The sequence below is a fragment of the Cydia splendana genome, chromosome 2 (assembly GCF_910591565.1).
Source record: "Cydia splendana chromosome 2, ilCydSple1.2, whole genome shotgun sequence".
Classification (NCBI taxonomy): Eukaryota; Metazoa; Arthropoda; class Insecta; order Lepidoptera; family Tortricidae; genus Cydia; species Cydia splendana.
The window spans coordinates 22,985,199-23,005,184 of record NC_085961.1 but is presented as its reverse complement, the minus strand read 5'-3'; the positions used below and the strand labels follow the sequence as shown (position 1 = coordinate 23,005,184).

Genomic DNA, 19,986 nt, shown 5'->3' with positions numbered 1-19,986 from the left:
TCAGTAGTAACATACTACGTCCATATGCATATATAGGTATATGAGCGTTGTTTATGTTCCTTAATAGTGTCAGTGTAATATTACCATTGTCTGAAAAGTCATGATGGAGGAAGTAAATGTAGAAGCCTCTGAACCAAAAAGTTTCCTCATTAAACGACTTTGAGCTACTGGGTATCACAATCTAATAAACATTTCTCACCTGTATGATTGTATATAAGATAGATTTTCAATTGTAAAAGCATTCTTATCATAACAATAGATCAAGTCACTGCAAATACTCCCGGCAAACGAGAGTAATTTTGCACTAAATTCATTCCAAATGGGTTTAAAATATACTTCCGCCTTCAAAGCTAATTATGAACACAAAGTGTTGCTATCTCACAAGTTGACTTTTGTCTCATCATGTCCCTATTTACGTGGAATTACCCAAATAATTTTACCAAAATATTGATATCGATTGAATTCACACTGAGCTGTGAGCTAAGAGTAAAAAAAATCTATAATAACCTATCTTAGCTACCGGGACGCCTTAGGTATTAACTTCGCCTTATCATTTTTGCCAACCCTTATTTTAAATGAACTGCTACATTTAACGTAAAAAAAGATACGGCCGTTTATGCCGCAAAAAACGTATATTTCGACACTATCAAGGGAATCAAAATTGATTCCTGATGGGATGACTTCCCGTTGACCTAGAACTATGAAATTTGGCAAATAATATCGTCTTATACTACAAATACAGGCAAAAATCTGAAAACTTTAAATTTGTAAAAAAAAATTTATAGAAATGTTGAATATGCTATAAGCGGAATTACTTAAGGCGAAGTTATGTACTAAAGGCGAATTTAGGGTACGTATTTTTGCCAATGCTAGCCCTTATTTTCAACGAACTGCAACATTCATAACGGAGCTTCCTTATGACTACCGTTAAAAAAACCTGTTTGGTATATTTAAATCTTATATAACCATAGTTTTAAGGTAGTGACGTAAACATGACGGGGAATGACAAGTCTTTCTTATTTATTTTATATACACATATGCATACAAAATACGTTAATTTCAATGCATACCTATTGTCTACAATAATATGCAGGCTTTCAAGGCCGCATTCAAATTTAAAGGTATCGCGTTAAATCACTATTGTAACTTTATACAACCTTTATAACCAGTATCAAAAATGTAAATTAACATATCGTCTGTACCTTAGTCGTTAGTTTTTATAGTTTTCGCAAAGTTTTTTTAGAAGATAGATTCAACTAATAACAGTTTAGATGCCATTAAAATGCATTATTTTTGGGTCAAAAGCGAATAGATAACAGTCTGCAGAAGGCATCCATTTTAACTTTCTAATTTAGTCTTCATAAAAGTTACCAGACAAGTTTCTAGGGTTTGGACCAGTACAACTTTAGGTATACCTACTAAATAACTCGACAATTCGATTTTAAAGCATTCTTTTATCGGGTAATATTGTTCTTTACGACTAGAAACCTAGCTCACTGAAGACAAACTACTACCTAATTAAAATAAGAATAGCTATGCCAAAATGGTAATATTCACTTTTCAATACAGGATTGCGAAGACCTTCACATAGCCTGGCTTGTCTTTTGTGTGTGTTACCTTCTAGTGCACACATGGTATGCCTAAAATTCTGCAATGTGCGAGGTGGCAATGAAATTGTTTTGTATTGTTTTAGGCACATCAGACGATACTCTCTGCGTGCTCGCCGTATTTTGAGACTATATTCCTACAGAACACACATCCACATCCGATAATATTTCTCAAAGATGTGCGGTATTCAGAGATGAAGTCATTACTGGACTTCATGTATAAGGTAATTATAAGTTTTCTTGCTCGTGTGTATGATGTTAACTTGAAATGAATGTAAATTAGTTTAATAACTGTAAACATAATTTGTGTTTCAGGGAGAAGTAAACGTAGGGCAAAATATGCTACCGATGTTCCTAAAAACAGCTGAAAGCTTACAAGTCAGAGGTCTGACAGAAAACAATACATTAAATCCTAAGGTAAATATCATATAGTAGGTACTCACCTGTTTCATACACATTTGATTAATTATATGATTACTGTTATTCAGAGTTAGTAAAACTTGACAACTACTCAACTCAACCATAACTATTAAAAGTAAAGTGGCCAAGGTTTTTCAAATCGTCGATCGTCAAACATGCATCGACATCGACTATGGGTCGGTTGCATTGCACCAAACCGTCTGTCACCAAATTTTATTGTATGGGAAGTTTCATAGATCTTTGCTGCATGACGTTGATCAGTCTGTTAACTATGGTTGGCGCAACTGGCCCTTAGTCAGTCTAGAAGAAGGAGCGACCATTGTTATTTTGTAGGTATCATGTCATGCCATAATTGTTACACAAGAGGTTTAGCTGAAAATTAAATCTATGATATCGAAAAAGGTAGTATATCGCGTAAAGAGATGATTGGTTTGCAGAGCGAAGGGCGATCGACGCCACTAGTGAGCGCAGAGAACCTGTCGTCGCGCGGCGAGTTCGCGACGCCGCCCGCGGCGCACGCGCCCGCGCCCGTCACGCCGCTACCGCCCGCGCCGCCGCTCGCCGCGCACGCGCCGCCCGAGAAACGACGCCGGAAGAACTCCAACATAAACAGAGACGAAGTCGACCTGTCCTATAGGCATTATGAGGTAATATTTATTTTTAAGCTTTGTTTTGTGAATTAGGTACTTAATTTGAAATAATGAGAGGGGGAGGTCTTTGCTCAGCGATGGGGCATTGAAGCGTCTTATTTCGTTAGCCCATTTTAGTGCCACCTGGTCAGATGCTAAAGGCATGCCCTTCTTTTGTCATCCGGTCCTGTCGGTTTTCTTTTCCCACCATTTCGTGAAGAATGCGTCCAAGTCGTTCCGATCTCCATTTGGTCTATCTTTGCTCTGTGGTATTTCTGTGTCCCACTAACTATATATCGATTTTGGCCCACCTTTCCGAAAACATGCTACAGATATGCCCGGTCCAGTCGTACTGAAGCTAAACGGTCTACACACCCACATCTACAATAAAAAATAGTTGACAACACGTTAAACGGTTATTTAAATACTGGATTCGCTTTATATACTCGAAGTTGGCTCGGTTTAGTCTATGCTTCAAATTATTACTCTAACAAGACCGAAGTGATCCCATAAGAGCACCGTGAAAAAGTTTTGTACGGTGCTCTAAAAATGGCCCCGGGCCTCGACAGTGTGCAAATGAAAAGGGCCTTCGTATTACACAGAGCCACCTGAAGGGGTCGAAAGGCGGGTCGACGGGGTCGGGGTCAGAGCCGTCGACGCCGCCGCCGGCGCACACGCCGGCGCGCGCGCTGCGCTCGCCCGCGCCCGCGCCCGCGCCGCTCATCAAGCAGGAGCCCGACTCGCCCTACCCGCACCCGCGCGACATGCCGCCACCACACTACGACCAGACACATCTGCCGGTAAGTACATACTCACTACACGAGTGATCCATATATTTTATTCTTTCCCCACTGAACTTAATTCCGCGCTGAGGTAGATCTGAGACGCCGACCCGTAATTAACCATGGCTTAAAAGGCTCAAGGCGCGCCCATATTCGGCACACAATCTGCGACATACTATCTGCCGTATGAAAACGCCCTATTCCATATAATACTGCTAACTGACGGATAGGTACCTATTGGATACCGTTAGGCGGCTGTGAACCGAATGTGAAAGTGCCTTCATCAATTTGAAATAATATTGGCCTTACAAGTCTATACCCTTAAACTGTACCCAACTGTAAAATTTTGCTTCTATTGTAGGTTTGAAAAAGATGAAACTCTTCTGTTTTTCGGCTAAATACTTATATTTCCACTTTACTACTCGTTTCTTGTATTTTATTTATCATGTGAGCTTGATAATTTAAATACTAACGCACTATGGAACAACTTTTTAGGGTTCCATACCCAAAGGGTAAAAACGGGACCCTATTACTAAGACTCCACTGTCCGTCCATCTGTCTGTCGCCAGGCTTTATTTCATGAAACGTGATAGATAGGCAGTTGAAATTTTCAATGATGATGTATTTTTGTTGCCGCTATAAGTACATATGCAAAAAATTACGGAACCCTCGGTGGGCGAGTCCGACTCGCACTAGTCCGGTTTTATTTACACACCATTTCAAGGCTCCTATTAAAAAATAACTTATTTATTCACATAAAAGCAGTAGTTGCTCTTGGAAATTTATTTATTCGGCTTAAAGTTGCTTCGTACAACTGGGCCATTTTATTTAAAGTTGTCCCCTGATCTTTTTTTTTTTAATTTGTGAAATTTTATGTTATTTCTACTCAGAATCACGAGCTCTTTCTATCCTAATAGGAGAAAAAAAATGTCCCAAGGTTTTTATTTCCATTCCGTTACCATTTTTCATAGACTTTGTATGGCGGTCACGTAATGGAAAGACCGAAAAATGTATGGAAACACTTTTTTCTCCTATTAAGATCATAAGAGCTCATGATTCTGAGTAAAAAATAACATAAATTTCAAATTTGGAATTTTCCAAATTTGAAAAAAAGTGCAGGGGACAACTTTAAATAAAATGGCCCATCTACTGTTAAGAACTAGGAAGATCTTTTTCTTCTGCTTTTATAACGAATCTAATAACTTGGTTGTACTATGAATTCTGAACGTTTATTTTTGTAAATATTAATAATTTGTCATATTCGTCAACAGAAAGGAAGGGATCAGCCTCATTTTCGAAAATTACAATTGGCATAAATAACAAAATTGTTAGAGTAAAGCAGGGCAATCCTTTCCTTGTCTGTTGGCAGAGGGCGGAGCGGCGCTCGACCGCACGGCCGCGCTCGGCCGGCAAGCCCGCTCCCGTGGACCTCCGCACGGCTCCGCCTAGCTCCGCTATGCTCGCGTCCGTCCTCGCTGTCCCGCCTCAACCCATTACCGCGCCACCCAAACCCAAACCGAACCTCGCACCCGCCCGGAAGGGAGGACGGTTCCGCTCCAACTGGCTCTCGCTCTACCCTTGGCTACAATACGACCAAATGCAAAACTTCATGTACTGTAACGTTTGCCGAAAATGGGCGCACGAACTTAGCGTCACTAGGACTTCGTTCATTGAGGGAAACGCGAACTTCAGATTGGAAATAGTGAACCATCACGACAAGTGTAAAGCGCATAAATTTTGTCAAGAACGTGAACATACGCAAAGTCTGCCACATAGGAACGATGCCGTTAGTTAGTGCATCTCTAGGTTTATATAACCGGTGACCGTGAGAAATATATTAGGGACTATAATTAGAACATTTAGAACGTTGTGATGTTTCTGCCTTGATGTGAACAATATTGACGTTACTTTGGAAAGTGCCATTAGCAACAAATCGAAAGCAATTAAGTAATTAATAATCAATGGAAACTTCGATATAATATTAAAATAGTGATTATGATCTCAAATAATGTTTTGCCTTAAAAAAACGTGTGGTTTATTATCAAATAGGTGGGTATTTCATATATCGTTGTACAAAGCAGTGAATATTTCATGTTTATACATTGCACCGCGTTTTTTTCCAGGGAATGGGTGTCCCGCCAGAAATGGCAGCCATGCTATCGCAGCAGCACCCGCTCAACAACGAGGCCGGCGACGGCGAGCCGCTGCTGCCGCCGCACCCCGACCAGACCGACACCATCGACGGTGAGTCTCTTACTTCACCACTGCAAACCATGCGACCAACAAATATACTCTCATGACATATGAGTTACAACGAATATAAATGTAATATATTCTGTTTTTCATGATAAATTAGAATCCGCATAGTTTGTGGTCGTTTTCATCATGTTGCATAGACATTCAAAACGAAATCATAGCCATAATTTTCATGTTCCTTCTCTAATTGTAAAAAAAAATGTAAACTTGAATAACTTAAATATTCTTATGGACTGAAAATATAAGCTACGGTTTCAATGCTTGCTAAATAACATTTTAACGCTTCCACTTTCCAGGGATAGTCAAAAATATCTAGGTGTCCCAAGTATTAGTTCTCATATACAAAATTCATAGGACATAATATTATGTACTTAAAATCCTAGATATTATTGAATGTATACTGGCGACGCATGTTATCAACCCTCGCATGCTTCACATGAACGCTTATCAATTCACTTTAATTTGCACCAACCATATAGTTAGCTTTTGGGTATCTTTTCTTTAATTATTTTTAGATTTTCTAATACTATGATGAAGAAATCGGTGTGGTAAAATATTTATAATGGTGATTTGACGCCCCTGCCGTGGGCTTAGGGACCTTCTTTCGCAATAGGCCTTAGAATGAAATCATGGGTTACTACTTTTATTTTAAGTATAGATCTGGAATTATCAACCTTATATATCGCGATATATACATAAACAATGGCAGGTCAAAATTGCATGGTCAGGAAATTGAAAAAAAAAATGCAAAGTTTATGTTTTGTACAATGTGTGGTAAATGCATATTTGACGTAGAACAATTTGAAACGAGTTCGGTGTGATGTGAGATCTAGCATGCCCAACGACTGACGTACAGTGAAGATATCCCATAATCTTACAGGTGACAACCACGGCGTTGACGAAAATAGTATGCCTCCAGAGTCTCACCGAAATGTCGATTACATAGATATGTCTATTAAATCAGCGCTCAAGTACAGACCTTACTCTGTTCCTGTGCCGTGTTCTGTGTGTGGTAAACTCGTTACGAATATAAAGAAACATATGAAGTCGCATAATCCCGCTCAACACAAATGTCCGTTGTGTCCCATAGTACTGACGCGCGCCGATAATCTTAAAAGGCATCTGCGCATGAAACACTGCTCAGTATTAGGACCTAATAATTGGGCCAATATGCAAACCAAATGTGAACTTCCCTAGAACCCAGTTTTTATAGTTTTTATTTTATTAAAACGAGTGTTAAAATAACTGATTTGATTAAGCGGTAGGTATATGGATATTGTTAGGCTGTGACTTTATGTGGCGAAAGATTTTCGCGTAGGTGTTATTTATTACTCGGATTTTATAGCGTCTTAAAGCTTTATACTAAACCTAGATCTGTCGAAATCTCTAACTAGAATTTCCGGGTTCATCTAAAATGCATTTACTCATTGGTTCTAACAATTTGTAACTTAGTCTTAAGGTGTGGTGTTTTAATTCGATTTTTCTAATAATAAATCATATAAAAGCGAAAATCTGGCAAATATTCTAAAACGTGACCATGACCGAAAATATTTTCGCACCTATAATTATTTATAAAATGACATTTAATTCAATTTGTGCGACCCAACGCTCTGAAGGATTCAATTAAGTCCGATTTTCGCTTCGCTAAAGTACTGGTTTGCTATTTACCTGACTTATAATATAATACATTCGTGTTATCAAAATGTTTTCGACTGATCATTTGTATTAATTATGTCTAGTGTCTATAATATACCTATGTACATAATAATATTACGTACCAGCGTACGCTGCCATTTAAACTAAAGATCTTGTACAAATCGAACATTATGATCTCTTGTTGTTCCTCGTGTAAGAAGCCATCTGACCTACTCAACTCACTGGTCAGCTGGCGACGAAGACTGATTTTATTATGTAATGTTGGAACATACCTCTTAGTTTTAATTTATTTCGCCTTTATACAATAATGAACTGACTCCAAATGACTTAGTTTATTGTAAGTCTGTCGTTACCGTGTATGTTTGTTGCAAATATATTCCTTTATTTATACCATTTCTTTTCTTTTCACTCCCACTCCATGCTTTTTATCTATCCATTCTGGCTAACCAATCTTCCTTTCTGTCTGGAATCTTCTGCGGAACATTGGGATCTCGTCAGCAATTAACATTTCATGCAACTGAATACATATAACTGACTCTAACAGACACCGTTTCTTCAGTATCATTGATTCATTTATGCATGAATCTCCATTGGATAATACGATTACTTTGTTAAAAAAATATGTAAATGACTTGACACTTTGGTTTCAATAACTCTTTTTAGTCTTTTATATCCGTTATTAATGCTTTTTAAATAGTAATAGGAGAAGCATAGTACAGCGTTAACAGTCAATAACCAAGCTTGAATAGTGCTAAACTACTATAAATATTGTTTCAGTCGACCCTTGTTTGCGTTGTTTTAAAGTTGCTATTTTACTGTTCTAATATATGAAGTATATTTCTCTGAAATTCATTCGCATTACACGCCGAATGCTGCAGCACCAACATAGTATTATTAGATTCCGTTTCATATGCGAGTGTTCTCGCATATGCTGCTGTTGCAGCATTCGAAACTAGAGATCGGCGGTCACGTCGAAAAGTTTAGACGGCAGTTGGCACTGTGGCATGTCGCGGTGTGGTGCGAAGGACGAGACGGGGCGGGGCGGGCCTCGGGACCGTGTCTCGGGCTGGAGTGACGGCTCGCTGGTTGCAGGCTCGAAGGGCTGGCACATGCGGCTGACGTTCGAGCGCGTGGCGGGCGCGCTCAACCTGCACCGCTGCAAGCTGTGCGGCAAGGTGGTGACGCACATCCGCAACCACTACCACGTGCACTTCCCGGGCCGCTTCGAGTGCCCGCTGTGCCGCGCCACGTACACGCGCTCGGACAACCTGCGCACGCACTGCAAGTTCAAGCACCCGGCGTACAACCCGGACACGCGCAAGTTCGAGCCGCCGGCCGCGCCGCTGCCGCCGGGGCTGCCGGCGCCGCAGCCGCCGCTGTTCGCCAACCACCTGGACGCGGGCTTCGACTGATTGTCCATGTACTGGCTCGGCCTCGACGCTCTGTGAGCGCGAGCCCGCCGCCAGTCCAGACTTTACCGTTGTTGATGTGTCAAAATTTTTAACGGACCGTCTCGAGTCGAAACTATTTCCTATTTAGGATTAAGCTGAAGTGCTATTACTTAAGCGGGCCTTAATGTTGAGTTCTTATTGTAGCTCGTTCGTGGCGAGCGATTCGTTTAGTATTGTCTCGGTTGTGCATTTGACTTGCCCCAGTGTGACCTTACGCGTTCCGCGTGAGGAGCGTACCTATCGGTCTATATAACTGAGAGTGGATCACTCGAAGTGTAGGTATATAAGTAGGTAAGCTAATATTTCTATACCAATTGCTATACGGGAACGGGCAAAAGCAATAATAATATGATGTTAATTTTATTACCATATTATTTTTTATATTGTATCGATAGGAATCTTAAGCTATTATATCGGGTAGCGGTGCGACCGCGAGTGATGCTGGCCGTGAGCCGTAACGGGCCCCCTCGGGCCGCTCTTCTTGTTATATTTATTCGTTAGAAGGGCTCTCAGCCCCGTAGCTAATTGTATTTGTGTTATACATCCTACGCGCGGAGTGAACTACAACTAAACGGGATGCGAGGACTGGCAAGAGATTGTGATCCGTCGTTGGTCAACGACATATAAATAATGACTGAATCTCAGTGTAGATGCATTTGTAACTCTATGAGGCCTTTGCAAGATGGATATTATTAAGGATTTGTGATGTATTAACGGATAGCGCCTAAGGAAACATACGAAAAGATTTTTATACTAGACTATAGTTGATCTATTTACGGAGATTGTTTTTTATACTTAGATATATCGTATTGTCTGATTTAATATACTTTTATATTTACATTTATATACCATATATATATATAATATTATTTTGATTTATTGGTGTTGTTTGTTTTTATTGATTGACCATGTAACAAGATGGATTTCGTTTAAGTATATTGACTTGACGGACGTACGTTAGAGACGTAGTGTAATAAATTGATGATGTTAACGTATTGATTATTTTATCGTCGGTAGGAGTTACAGTTTAGTTGATGTAACGGGCGGGCCGCGGCCCGCTCACGTGTGATCGCCTGATCGGTGCTTGGGGTCAAAGACCTCTTTCAATTACTTTAAGATAGGAACGTTTCGAGGTTGCGCATTTAGTAACTAATATTGGCATTCTACGATTGGGACTAACCTAGCATGTATGTATGTATTTTCAATTAAGATTTAAGATTGTTACATTTTTAGCTAAACACTTAGAGTGGTACGGTAACTGAAATGTGATAAAAAGGAATGGTGCTAGAACCAAGAGTGTTAACACGCTACGATTCGACTCCTATTATAGAACCTATGATTAACGTTTTAATGATTAGTTATTTTGCATTAATTAACGTAACGTAAGGCATCTAGCATCCGGTAGAGGTCGCATCCGTCAGCAGACGGGCAGGGCGCGCGCGCCGGCCCTAGAGATTACAGTATCACTCGTCATTTTCACCTTAGTTTTCAGATATCTTAAAAGGCCATAGTCTGTTTTCCATAGTAAGTTGGCCCTTAAGTCAATTTGATTCGGGTTTTTTTTGTGAGTACCTCTTATGGTGAAGGATATTTTTGCTGAGTATCAACATCCTACTGGTGACAGTTTTTGACTTATGATTTTATTTTATTTTTTCTTTAATGTATTGTTTTTCGGGATGTATTCAAGCGATTTGCTTCAATTTTTTAAATAGTGTTCTTTATTTAGGTATGCATCGATACTCAAAAAACGAATACCAGTTGTAATATAAAAAAAGGAAAAAAAAAGTAAAACAAAAATAAAACATTTTTTTTATGTCGTGGTGAAGTAGTGACACCTCTAATTTTTTTTTCTAGTTGTAGGCCTGACATTGGCCTACTACTTGCCTAAATATCAAAATTTTCCAAACGGTACTTCCTGTCAAAAATTAGCAATGTGTGTGGTCAAGTTCTGTTCTCAATCGGTGTTTTTCAATGTAGCATACAAACTCTTCGATTCTGTTTGCGATTTCTTATCAGGTTGTCGTAGTTAAGAGTAAAATGCCAATGACAACTTAATGTTTGTATACTATATTGAAAAACACCGATGGAGTACAGAACTTGACCACACACATTGCTAATTTTTGACAGGAAGTACCGTTTGGGAAATTTTTATATTTAGGCAAGTAGTAGGCCAATGTCTGGCCTTGAACTAGAAAAAAAATTAGAGGTGTCACTACTTCACCACAACATAAAATGTTTTATTTTTGTTTTATTTATTTTTTCTTTTTTTTATATGACAACTGGTATTCGTTTTTTGAGTATCGATGCATACCTAAATAAAGAACACTATTTAAAAAACTAAAGCAAATCGCTTGAATACATCCCGAAAAACAATACATTAAAGAATAAATAATAAAATCATAAGTCAAAAACTCTCACTAGTAGGATGTTGATACTCAGCAAAAATATCCTTCACCATAAGAGGTACTCACAAAAAAAAACCCGAATCAAATTGACTTAAGGGCCAACTTACTATGGAAAACCGATTATATTAATATAAAATTAGAATGATAAGACACCGGTTTTAAAAATTCTGATTATAATGTCATCAAAATTTCAAACGGTGTATGTAATATCCGCATCCAAATGAAATCCGTGATCGTATCCCATAACTATGAGGTGGCGACGCTGTTAAGTAGCTGTGAACATGCAATTTCACTTGTGCAATTTTTTAAAATAGTCATAAATCATAGCTAGATATACAATTGTCTATTGAATATAAGGGGCCCACTTGAATTATAAGTACTAAGCTCCCCATCTTCCATGATGACATTACTCATAGTAAGTTACTCACCAAATATTTCTTCCTCAAAGATTTATTTCTCATTTTAAGAGTTTGTTGTTTAAAGTTTATTATATTTTACCTCTGATTATATTTTATACCGTGGGCGCTTATTATTTGATAGCATTTCATACTCAGTGCAATATTACTAGTTATTTAATTACGTAACCAAACTAAAGGATATTTTAAAATGTAATTAATGTCTTCGAAAGAGAGTTACTACCTATTTGTATATTTACATAAGTGAACTCCTAATTTCTATTTCTACCTGACGAAACAGTTTGGGTTACGGTGATGTACAGGTTTTATAGCTGGTAATATTAAGAATTAGCTTGTTTACCTCTGCCAATCGTAATAGTTACGTACTGTTAATAATTTATTCGCGCAAGTTAGTGTATTGTTGGTTGGTTGAACAGATCATAGCTATCCGGCGGGGTCCATCGCGTCCATGCGTGTCTGATCTCCCTTTGCATTCGCTGCAATAGGTACTCGCGAATGCCTTTTATATAATTACTATCGAGACCAATTTTATAAACGACCTTGCTGTAGCAAACGGTCGAGTGGTAACGTAGATATTTTAGATGAATTAGGTTAGGATACTATGATAGTGTCTGGCCCGAACATTTCGGAGTATCACATCGTTTGGCTCAGAAAATATCTACCTTTGATCTCTTTTCAGCTTTCAGAAAGTGTGCAACTTAAATACTACTTATGGAGACCACGTAATCGGACTTAATGAAAGCTAAATTATGCCATATGGAATTTATACATAAGGTTAACGAATTACTAAAATTAGTCTTATGAAAATGAAGGTCTTGTGGACCTAGTCACTTATTTGGCCAATTGAATATTCCAATTTATTGTATATTAAAATTAAAATTTACACATTATTATCACAAGGATGTGATCTTATCATTTAAAATTCAATGGAGTGCAGGATGAGCTATACGGTTATTGTCAGGATAGCAATGGTCTAGTTATGTTTATTTTGTTCTTTATAACATTAGCAAATTTGTTATAGTGTCGTATATCACAATAGTGTAATTCGAATAGGCCGGGGGCGTCAAATCGTATCCTAACAGCTGATTCGTCAGACTTGTTATATTTTTACATGAGATTTTATGAACGATTTGTTGTTTATGAATATTTTGTTTGATGTCTTGGTTTGATGCCTCCATTTACAGTTTAATTTAAATTATTTTGTTTTATGCAAGCAGTTAATGCAAATTATTATTTTTCACATTGTTTGATGTTATGTAATGCAATTTTAACATGTTGCAAACTCCTGCATTTATCTGTTGTATTTATTACTAATTTTTACATTAAATTGTGGTATGTTACAATCTGTGTAGTTTCAGTATGTTGACACATTCCCCCACTGGTCAGTTAGTACAGCCATGCCATGTGATCCACAGCCTGTTTCTACATTTATTCACTACTCGTTTAAACTGGTTCGCTGTGATGAAGGGTCGCCATGGCTTGGTCTCCATTTGACACCGTATGCTGCCTATCTATAGCGTCGCATTGTATTAGAAGACAGCAACATTTGAACTTGACGCTGTATGCAGCGTTTGGCGTCAACCGAAGACCAAGGCCCGAAAGTTATAACCCGACAATCGCTTGCCACCAGAGACAATAGGTACATTTGCAAAGTGTCTCATGGGAATTAAGCATTTCCCCAGCGCAAGATGACGCCCTTATCACCAACATACCTATTAATTATAATATTAATGAAGAGAAAAATTGATTTGAGCATTAAAACGCCTGTTTAATGACTTATGATGTCGCCATTGCGCCTAGAAAGGTGATCAACATTTGGCAGCATAAAGAGAATCAACTCATTCTTTTACTTGATACCTATGGGGTTTCAAATATTCATCAGCCCAAAACTTGAACACATTTCGATGACTCCGATTGTACTTAATGGCCTGGAAATCTGGGATGTCCTTTAGGACTGGTTGTTTCAATTTTAACGTAATAAAAATATGAGCTGCTGGTGTCACATTTTTTATCGTTGTAGATGCAACACGTCCCTAGGATTTACGTATAGGCTTACAAATGTAAGTTAAAAAGTTGGCGTCATACTAAAACGCCAGGTATGGTAGTGAGATGGAGGCGGGTTGTTGCAGAGCGGCTGCACGCTGCGGTGTCTGCGCCGGCGCCGCAGTACTCGTACCACAGCATGTTCGTGGCGGCGGCCGAGAGCGCCGCGCTCTGGCGCTGCAAGTCCTGCGGCAAGGAGGTCTCCAACCGCTGGCACCACTTCCACTCGCACACCGCGCAGCGCTCGCTGTGCCCCTACTGCCCGGCCACCTACAGCCGCATCGATACGCTGCGCTCTCATCTTCGTCTCAAGCATGCCGCTTTGCTGCTCAAACACTAAGGGCCAGTTGCACCAACCACATTTGACAGACTGATCAACGTCAGCCGGCGCGCCCCGGCGCGCCACTATGAAACTTTCCATACATAAAAATTTAGCGAACTCTTTAACGATACGAACAGTTTGGTGCAACCGACCCTTAATCTATCATTCGACCGAGGTGGACCGTCACCTACACGAACGCGACCCGACCCCTGCTTTGCTCCATACGTGACCACGAATTTAAGGCGTATACCATCGATGTTCATGTGATGGCTCGTTTTATCGTTATACTTTCGTAGATAGTATTGATGTTGAACATGCATTTTGCATTGTTACGTAAGTAGGTAATACATATACCGCACGTTTTGTGCGTTTTATTGCTCTATGTACTATAGGTAAGGTTTCGTTTTAATATGCTTTTATAAACAGGGTAAATTATACATTACGTGGGTTGTCCTAATGAAACTTTAGATTGTAAAATGAAGTTGCACTAGTTTGTGCACATAATTATAATTATCTATCGTGGGACAGATACCTAGGTTTAGGTAGGTTTCATGCTACCCAACCAATCTGAAGTATTGTATTCAGATGTAACATTCATGATGCGATACACATTAAAACCCAGTCTGCACTGGATAGGTATTAGAATTCAAATCGAACGTACATTTATTACCGTTACTGTATGTTATCTTCAATTGTTTGTGAGATGTAAACTTCAAGAACGAATTTAACGAACCTATCGCATTTAGAGAAATTTTCTCAGATGGAGCGCCATTTTACTTACTGTCCCGGCGCGGCGTAGCTGAGTGCAACAAGATCAGTACGGTTACCATCAGTTTGTCAGTGACATAAACGCCGTCGAGAACGTAATTTACTTTCTATACGTCCCGTTTGCACTAATATGCGAGTGCGAGCGAGATGTATAGAAAGTAAATTACGTTCTCGACGGCGTTTATGTCACTGACAAACTGATGGTAACCGTACAGGTTCCATGTGCTAATGAATCACCAGAACGATGGTGTTTTACGATAATAATTAGGTACAGTATAGAAATTAGAAAATTTCTGCAGTTTACATGTTGTAGGAACACTAAATAAAATCAGTGTCAAACAGTTAGGCAATGGTCAACACTCAACAGTATCTATAGGTACGTACAATAGATGTAAGGGAAAGTGAGGCTTAACACCTTAAGACTGAAATGGAAACAACTTGTGATTGAAGTAAATGTTATGAAGCGTGATGTGACTGTAAATAAATATACAAAATTGTACTTTTCGTAGGTACAATGCTAATGATTTAGGTATTTAGATAGAAAATGTTCATGCAATGCGCGTCTAAATTCGAAAGTACCTAAATCGGCCGAGGGCCGCTTGCTTCGAAAATTAAATGAATCTCTGTCTTAAGAATTTTCGTCCCAAAAGATATTTTTGTATAAGCATTGTGAGCAAGTGACGCAATGTATTTAAAGTAAATGTTTTCACTAGCTGTAATGGTTGTACCTAACTAGTATTGGTCATTGTATGACAAACGTGTCCAACACCAGTTTTCGTGTATAAACACAATATCTATGTAATTTTAATTTAATTACTTATCAGTCATCGTAATTTACAGTAAGTATCGAGTAGTTAAGTAAATGTTTCAATTAAGAATAATAACTACGCAGAATCCATATGTAGACCAGACATTAAGTAAGAATGACAGTAATAATGGTAGGTTGCTATTCCTCCATTCCATTCAAATTTTGATATTGATTTATTCCAATCACTACATTACACTGTCAATAGTAATACCATTCATACTGTAAGTAATTCTGTTCAGGCTGCCTAGTCAAGATGCCAATCGTTAGCGCCGTAGCGAACGATACGCTAATATATCTCTCTAACGCACTAATTTGGAAGAGTGATAGAGTTAGATTACCGTTTCGTTCGCTACGGCGTAAACGATTGGCAGCATGTACTTAAAAGACCCTCGGAAATTAATACTTTACCCGCCAACGGTGACATAGGAGTTGCCGTCACTGAATGTGGTAGGAAGAAATTAACATTTTATCTGTCTGTAGTAGGTATGTTTAATTTTGTTATCAAATAGGTCATTGTAATAGCTGTGTCGAATTTCCTTTACATATACTTTGACTCAGGATGTGATGTTATGCTCGTTTTACCTTGTCATAATACTTAAATAGCGCAAGAATTTGGTACAGACGTGTAAATAAATTCATCTTTCATTCATTACTTACGTTGTTGTTTCAATTTGTTTACCTGGGTAAATTTAGCAATAACTATTATTTTTATTTTGACTTATCAAAATTTTGCTTAAATACTATAAGTGGGCTCCAGCAATAACCCGACTAACTATAACCTACCTATTACAAATAATAACTTCATATTTATGTTATGTAGGTATGTGGAAAAATGCGCGAAATTTAAATTTTCTATGAGACGACGATAACCCTTCGCGCCTACTTCTTTTAAATTTGCCGAATTTTTCTACTACGTAGGTTTTTTTTTCTGGAATAAAACATTGGCTGTCGATGCAGACGCATATGCCATAGGACTTTAACACAAAACGGGGATCAGCAAATATGGACCAAGTTCGCCCACGTTGATTTTTTCCTTATTTTACTATCATCTCAGCCATAAGACGTCCACTGCTGAACATAGGCCTCCCCCTTGGACCTCCATTCGTACCGGTTGGAAGCGACCCGCATCCAGCGTCTTCCGGCGGTCTTAACAAGGTCGTCTGTCCATCTTGTGGGTGGACGTCCTACGCTGCGCTTGCTAGTCCGTCGTCTCCACTCGAGCACTTTTCGACCCCATCGGCCATCTTCTCTGCGTGCAATGTGGCCTGCCCATTGCCACTTCAGTTTGCTAATCCGGTGGGCTATGTCGGTGACTTTAGTTCGTCTACGGATCTCCTCATTTCTGATTCGATCACGCAGAGAAACTCCGAGCATAGCCCTCTCCATAGCTCATTGAGCGACTTTGAGTTTTGAGATGAGGCCGATAGTGAAAGACCACGTTTCGGGCCCTAAGTCATCACTGGTAACACACATTGATTAAAGACTTTCGTCTTGAGGCACTGAGGTATTATGTCGAACGAAAAGACATTACGTAGTGTCCCGAACGCTGTACAACCGAGTTGGATTCGGCGGTTGACCTCTTTCTCGAAGTTGGACCTACCTAATTGGACTACTTACAGCATCATGCTGAGTTCCTCCATCGACTTTGCCATGACTACGATATCGTCGGCAAACCGAAGAAGGTGAGTGATGTATTCGCCGTTGATGTTGATGCCAAGTCCTTGCCATTCCAGGAGCTTGAAGGCGTCTTCCATTACGGCAGTAAACAGTTTCGGAGAGATAACGTCTCCCTGCCTTACGCCTCTTTGCAATGGAATCGCCTTCGTGCTCTGCTCCTGTACTCGGACCGACATGGTGGCGTTACTATACAAACACTTCAACACTATTTTACTATAGAATAAGAATATCCACATTTTTTATTAAATCGCGTCGAAAGTTAAATCGATGTCTATGAATCTATCTCTATAATAGAGTTCTTGGGGAACAGCGAGTTCTTAGTTCGGGGCAACTACTTGTTTATATACCTAGATAATAAAATCAATTTTTTTGAGTTTTAATATATTGCTTATTACCGATGGTAAGGCGGCAATATCCACCTATTATGAAAAAGGCATAACATTTTATAACACAATTTATTGCACAAAATATAAAGTAAAATATCTTAGGAGCGCTAAATAATAGCTTAGGAGTTCTCTGCCCCTCTCGGCATTATTATGTAGACAGGTACCTTAATCACAATTATTAAGATTTCTTCTTATTTTATTAACAAGGGCAGGTGTAATATAGAGCGCTAATTATAATCATTAACTAAATAAAATACAATTAAATACAAAAATTACCACATAACATAACTCGTCATTCACATACACGCACAACACATACGCAGTCAAAATCCTAGTGACATTTAGCTCTGAATATCCGAATTAAACATGGCAAAATATGGCAAGTTTAATTCCTTAAATTATTGTCCCGCAGCAAACTTATTCAAATATAAATATTAACTTAGTCAAATGGCAAATCATAATGTCTAATTATTGACCTTCAAGCATATTTGACTACAATGCTAAAATTATTTACGCAATACATGTATAGATATTAGTAAAACTGATGAGTCTAGCTCTATCACAGTCTATGACGCCTAGCCTACCCTATCGCGTCTATTAATATTCGGCGCAAGGTCATTGTTCCCGCGGACCTTGGATAAAAATGCTGCAAAATTTAGTGAGTCGGTTACTGTTTTATAGCACTAACTATTCCTCTAGCCTCTGTACATTGCCGCTGCTGCCCGGCGAGACCACGATGACGCTTGGCTCGCTAACTTCACTCTTATCTGTTTGCTCCTCGCTCTCGCCTGAACTTTTCTCGCTCGATTCCTCGGTGGACACGTTCTCGTCGGAATCGATTTTCTCGGATGCTGTACTCTTGTTTTTGTTTTTCTTGAACTGCTCTTCCATTTCTTTAAACTTCAGTGTAAGGTATCTGAAATAAGGACCACCCGTTATAAGTCTAATTTTCAAATCGGCCAATCGGGTGTAAAGTAAATATAGTGTCATAGGCAAAATGTATATACCTACCTACTGCAATATTAGTCCATTGAATGATGATTTCTTGAGTCAAAAAGACAAAGGCATAGGCGCAATTCTGTTTTTGGCAAAGTTACAGGTGAATGAATTGTCAAAAAGAGTACAGTCAAAGAATTTTTAATTTCAGTATCAATATTTCGTACCTTGTCACAGTGACAATCAAAGTAGCTAGGACTCATATTATATATTGACAAGGTACGAAATGGTACTAAAATTAAATTCCTTGACCGTAAGTAGGTTCCTAATTAAGTTTCAAACATTGAATATAATAATAATTAATTTGTTAATTATTCAAAAGTTAAAGTCGCGGTTAGGTTAGGTTAGGTTTTTAACATATATGGCGAGTGTATCATCCGCAAGGTACTGGAAAATTGGGACAAGGGGTTTCCCATAGGAGGAAAGCGGATATCAAACCTCAGATATGCCGATGACACGGTCCTTTTAGCGACGTCTGTGGAAGATTTGCAGGAGCTGTTTCAGAGACTCGAGACGGAGAGCGATGGAATGGGTCTCGCAGTAAACAGGAGCAAGACGAAGCTAATGGTAGTAGACCGTGCCAAAAAACTGCCCAGAATAAATAACATCATCCCAGGGGTTGATATCGTGGACCACTATGTCTATTTGGGCGCACTGATCTACGATGATGGCGACTGCGTACCTGAGATAAAGAGGCGTATTGGTATGGCTAAGGACGCGATGACCAGACTGAATGTCATCTGGAAGAAGAGAGGTATAACCATCACCACCTTGACCCGGCTAGTACGCGCTCTAGTATTCCCCATATTTCTGTATGGCGTGGAAACGTGGACGATACGAGCCCGAGAAAGGCAAAGGATCGATGCATTCGAGATGTGGTGCTGGAGGCGTATGTTAAGGATACCTTGGACCGCCATGCGCACCAATGTATCGATCCTTTCACAGCTTCGTGTCCGAACTCGTCTATCCACAGTCTGCCAGCAGCGCATACTGTCCTACTTCGGCCACATAATGAGGAGGGGAGACGAAAGCCTTGAAAAGTAGATCATTGTTGGAAACACGGAGGGCAAACGAAGCCGAGGACGATCTCCAACAAGATGGAGCGATCAATTAAAAGGGGCCCCAGCCTCAACCAACTTTTGCTCGGTTGTCAGAGACGCGATGAACAGGCACCGTTGGAGGCAGATCATAAAGACCAGGTGTGGAGCATCCACATCCACCGATGACCACGATCCTCAGTAATTAGGGAGCGACCACAGAGAGAGAGAGGTTAGGTTAGATACAATATACTGTGAGTACTTGGGTACACATTAGGTACCTGCCTACTACTCCATATATGCGATGATATCGCAACAATTATTATT

General features: G+C 39.3%; 2 protein-coding genes across 9 annotated transcripts in view; one reads left to right on the top strand and one right to left on the bottom strand.

Annotated features, from left to right (window-relative positions):
- Positions 1-14,005, top strand: part of LOC134806008 (sex determination protein fruitless-like) — a 111,606-nt gene extending 97,601 nt beyond the window's left edge. For 6 of the 8 annotated variants that reach the window (XM_063779202.1, XM_063779203.1, XM_063779206.1 and 3 more), the window contains 6 exons: positions 1,694-1,831; positions 1,923-2,024; positions 2,465-2,674; positions 3,259-3,456; positions 5,562-5,682; positions 8,443-12,965. In XM_063779202.1, the coding sequence (XP_063635272.1) occupies positions 1,694-1,831; positions 1,923-2,024; positions 2,465-2,674; positions 3,259-3,456; positions 5,562-5,682; positions 8,443-8,762 (1,089 nt within the window). In that variant the 3' untranslated portion in view covers positions 8,763-12,965. Of the gene's footprint in view, positions 1-1,693; positions 1,832-1,922; positions 2,025-2,464; positions 2,675-3,258; positions 3,457-5,561; positions 5,683-6,574; positions 7,741-8,442; positions 12,966-13,751 lie in introns of those variants that run through there. The other 2 variants (XM_063779209.1, XM_063779204.1) reach the window with 2 other exon arrangements.
- A 3,676-nt stretch (positions 14,006-17,681) lies between these two features.
- LOC134806035 (uncharacterized) overlaps positions 17,682-19,986 on the bottom strand; it is a 47,102-nt gene continuing 44,797 nt past the window's right edge. The window contains exon 5 of the mRNA XM_063779244.1: positions 17,682-18,542. Coding sequence (XP_063635314.1) covers positions 18,314-18,542 — 229 coding nt within the window. The 3' untranslated portion in view covers positions 17,682-18,313. The remainder of the gene's footprint in view (positions 18,543-19,986) is intronic.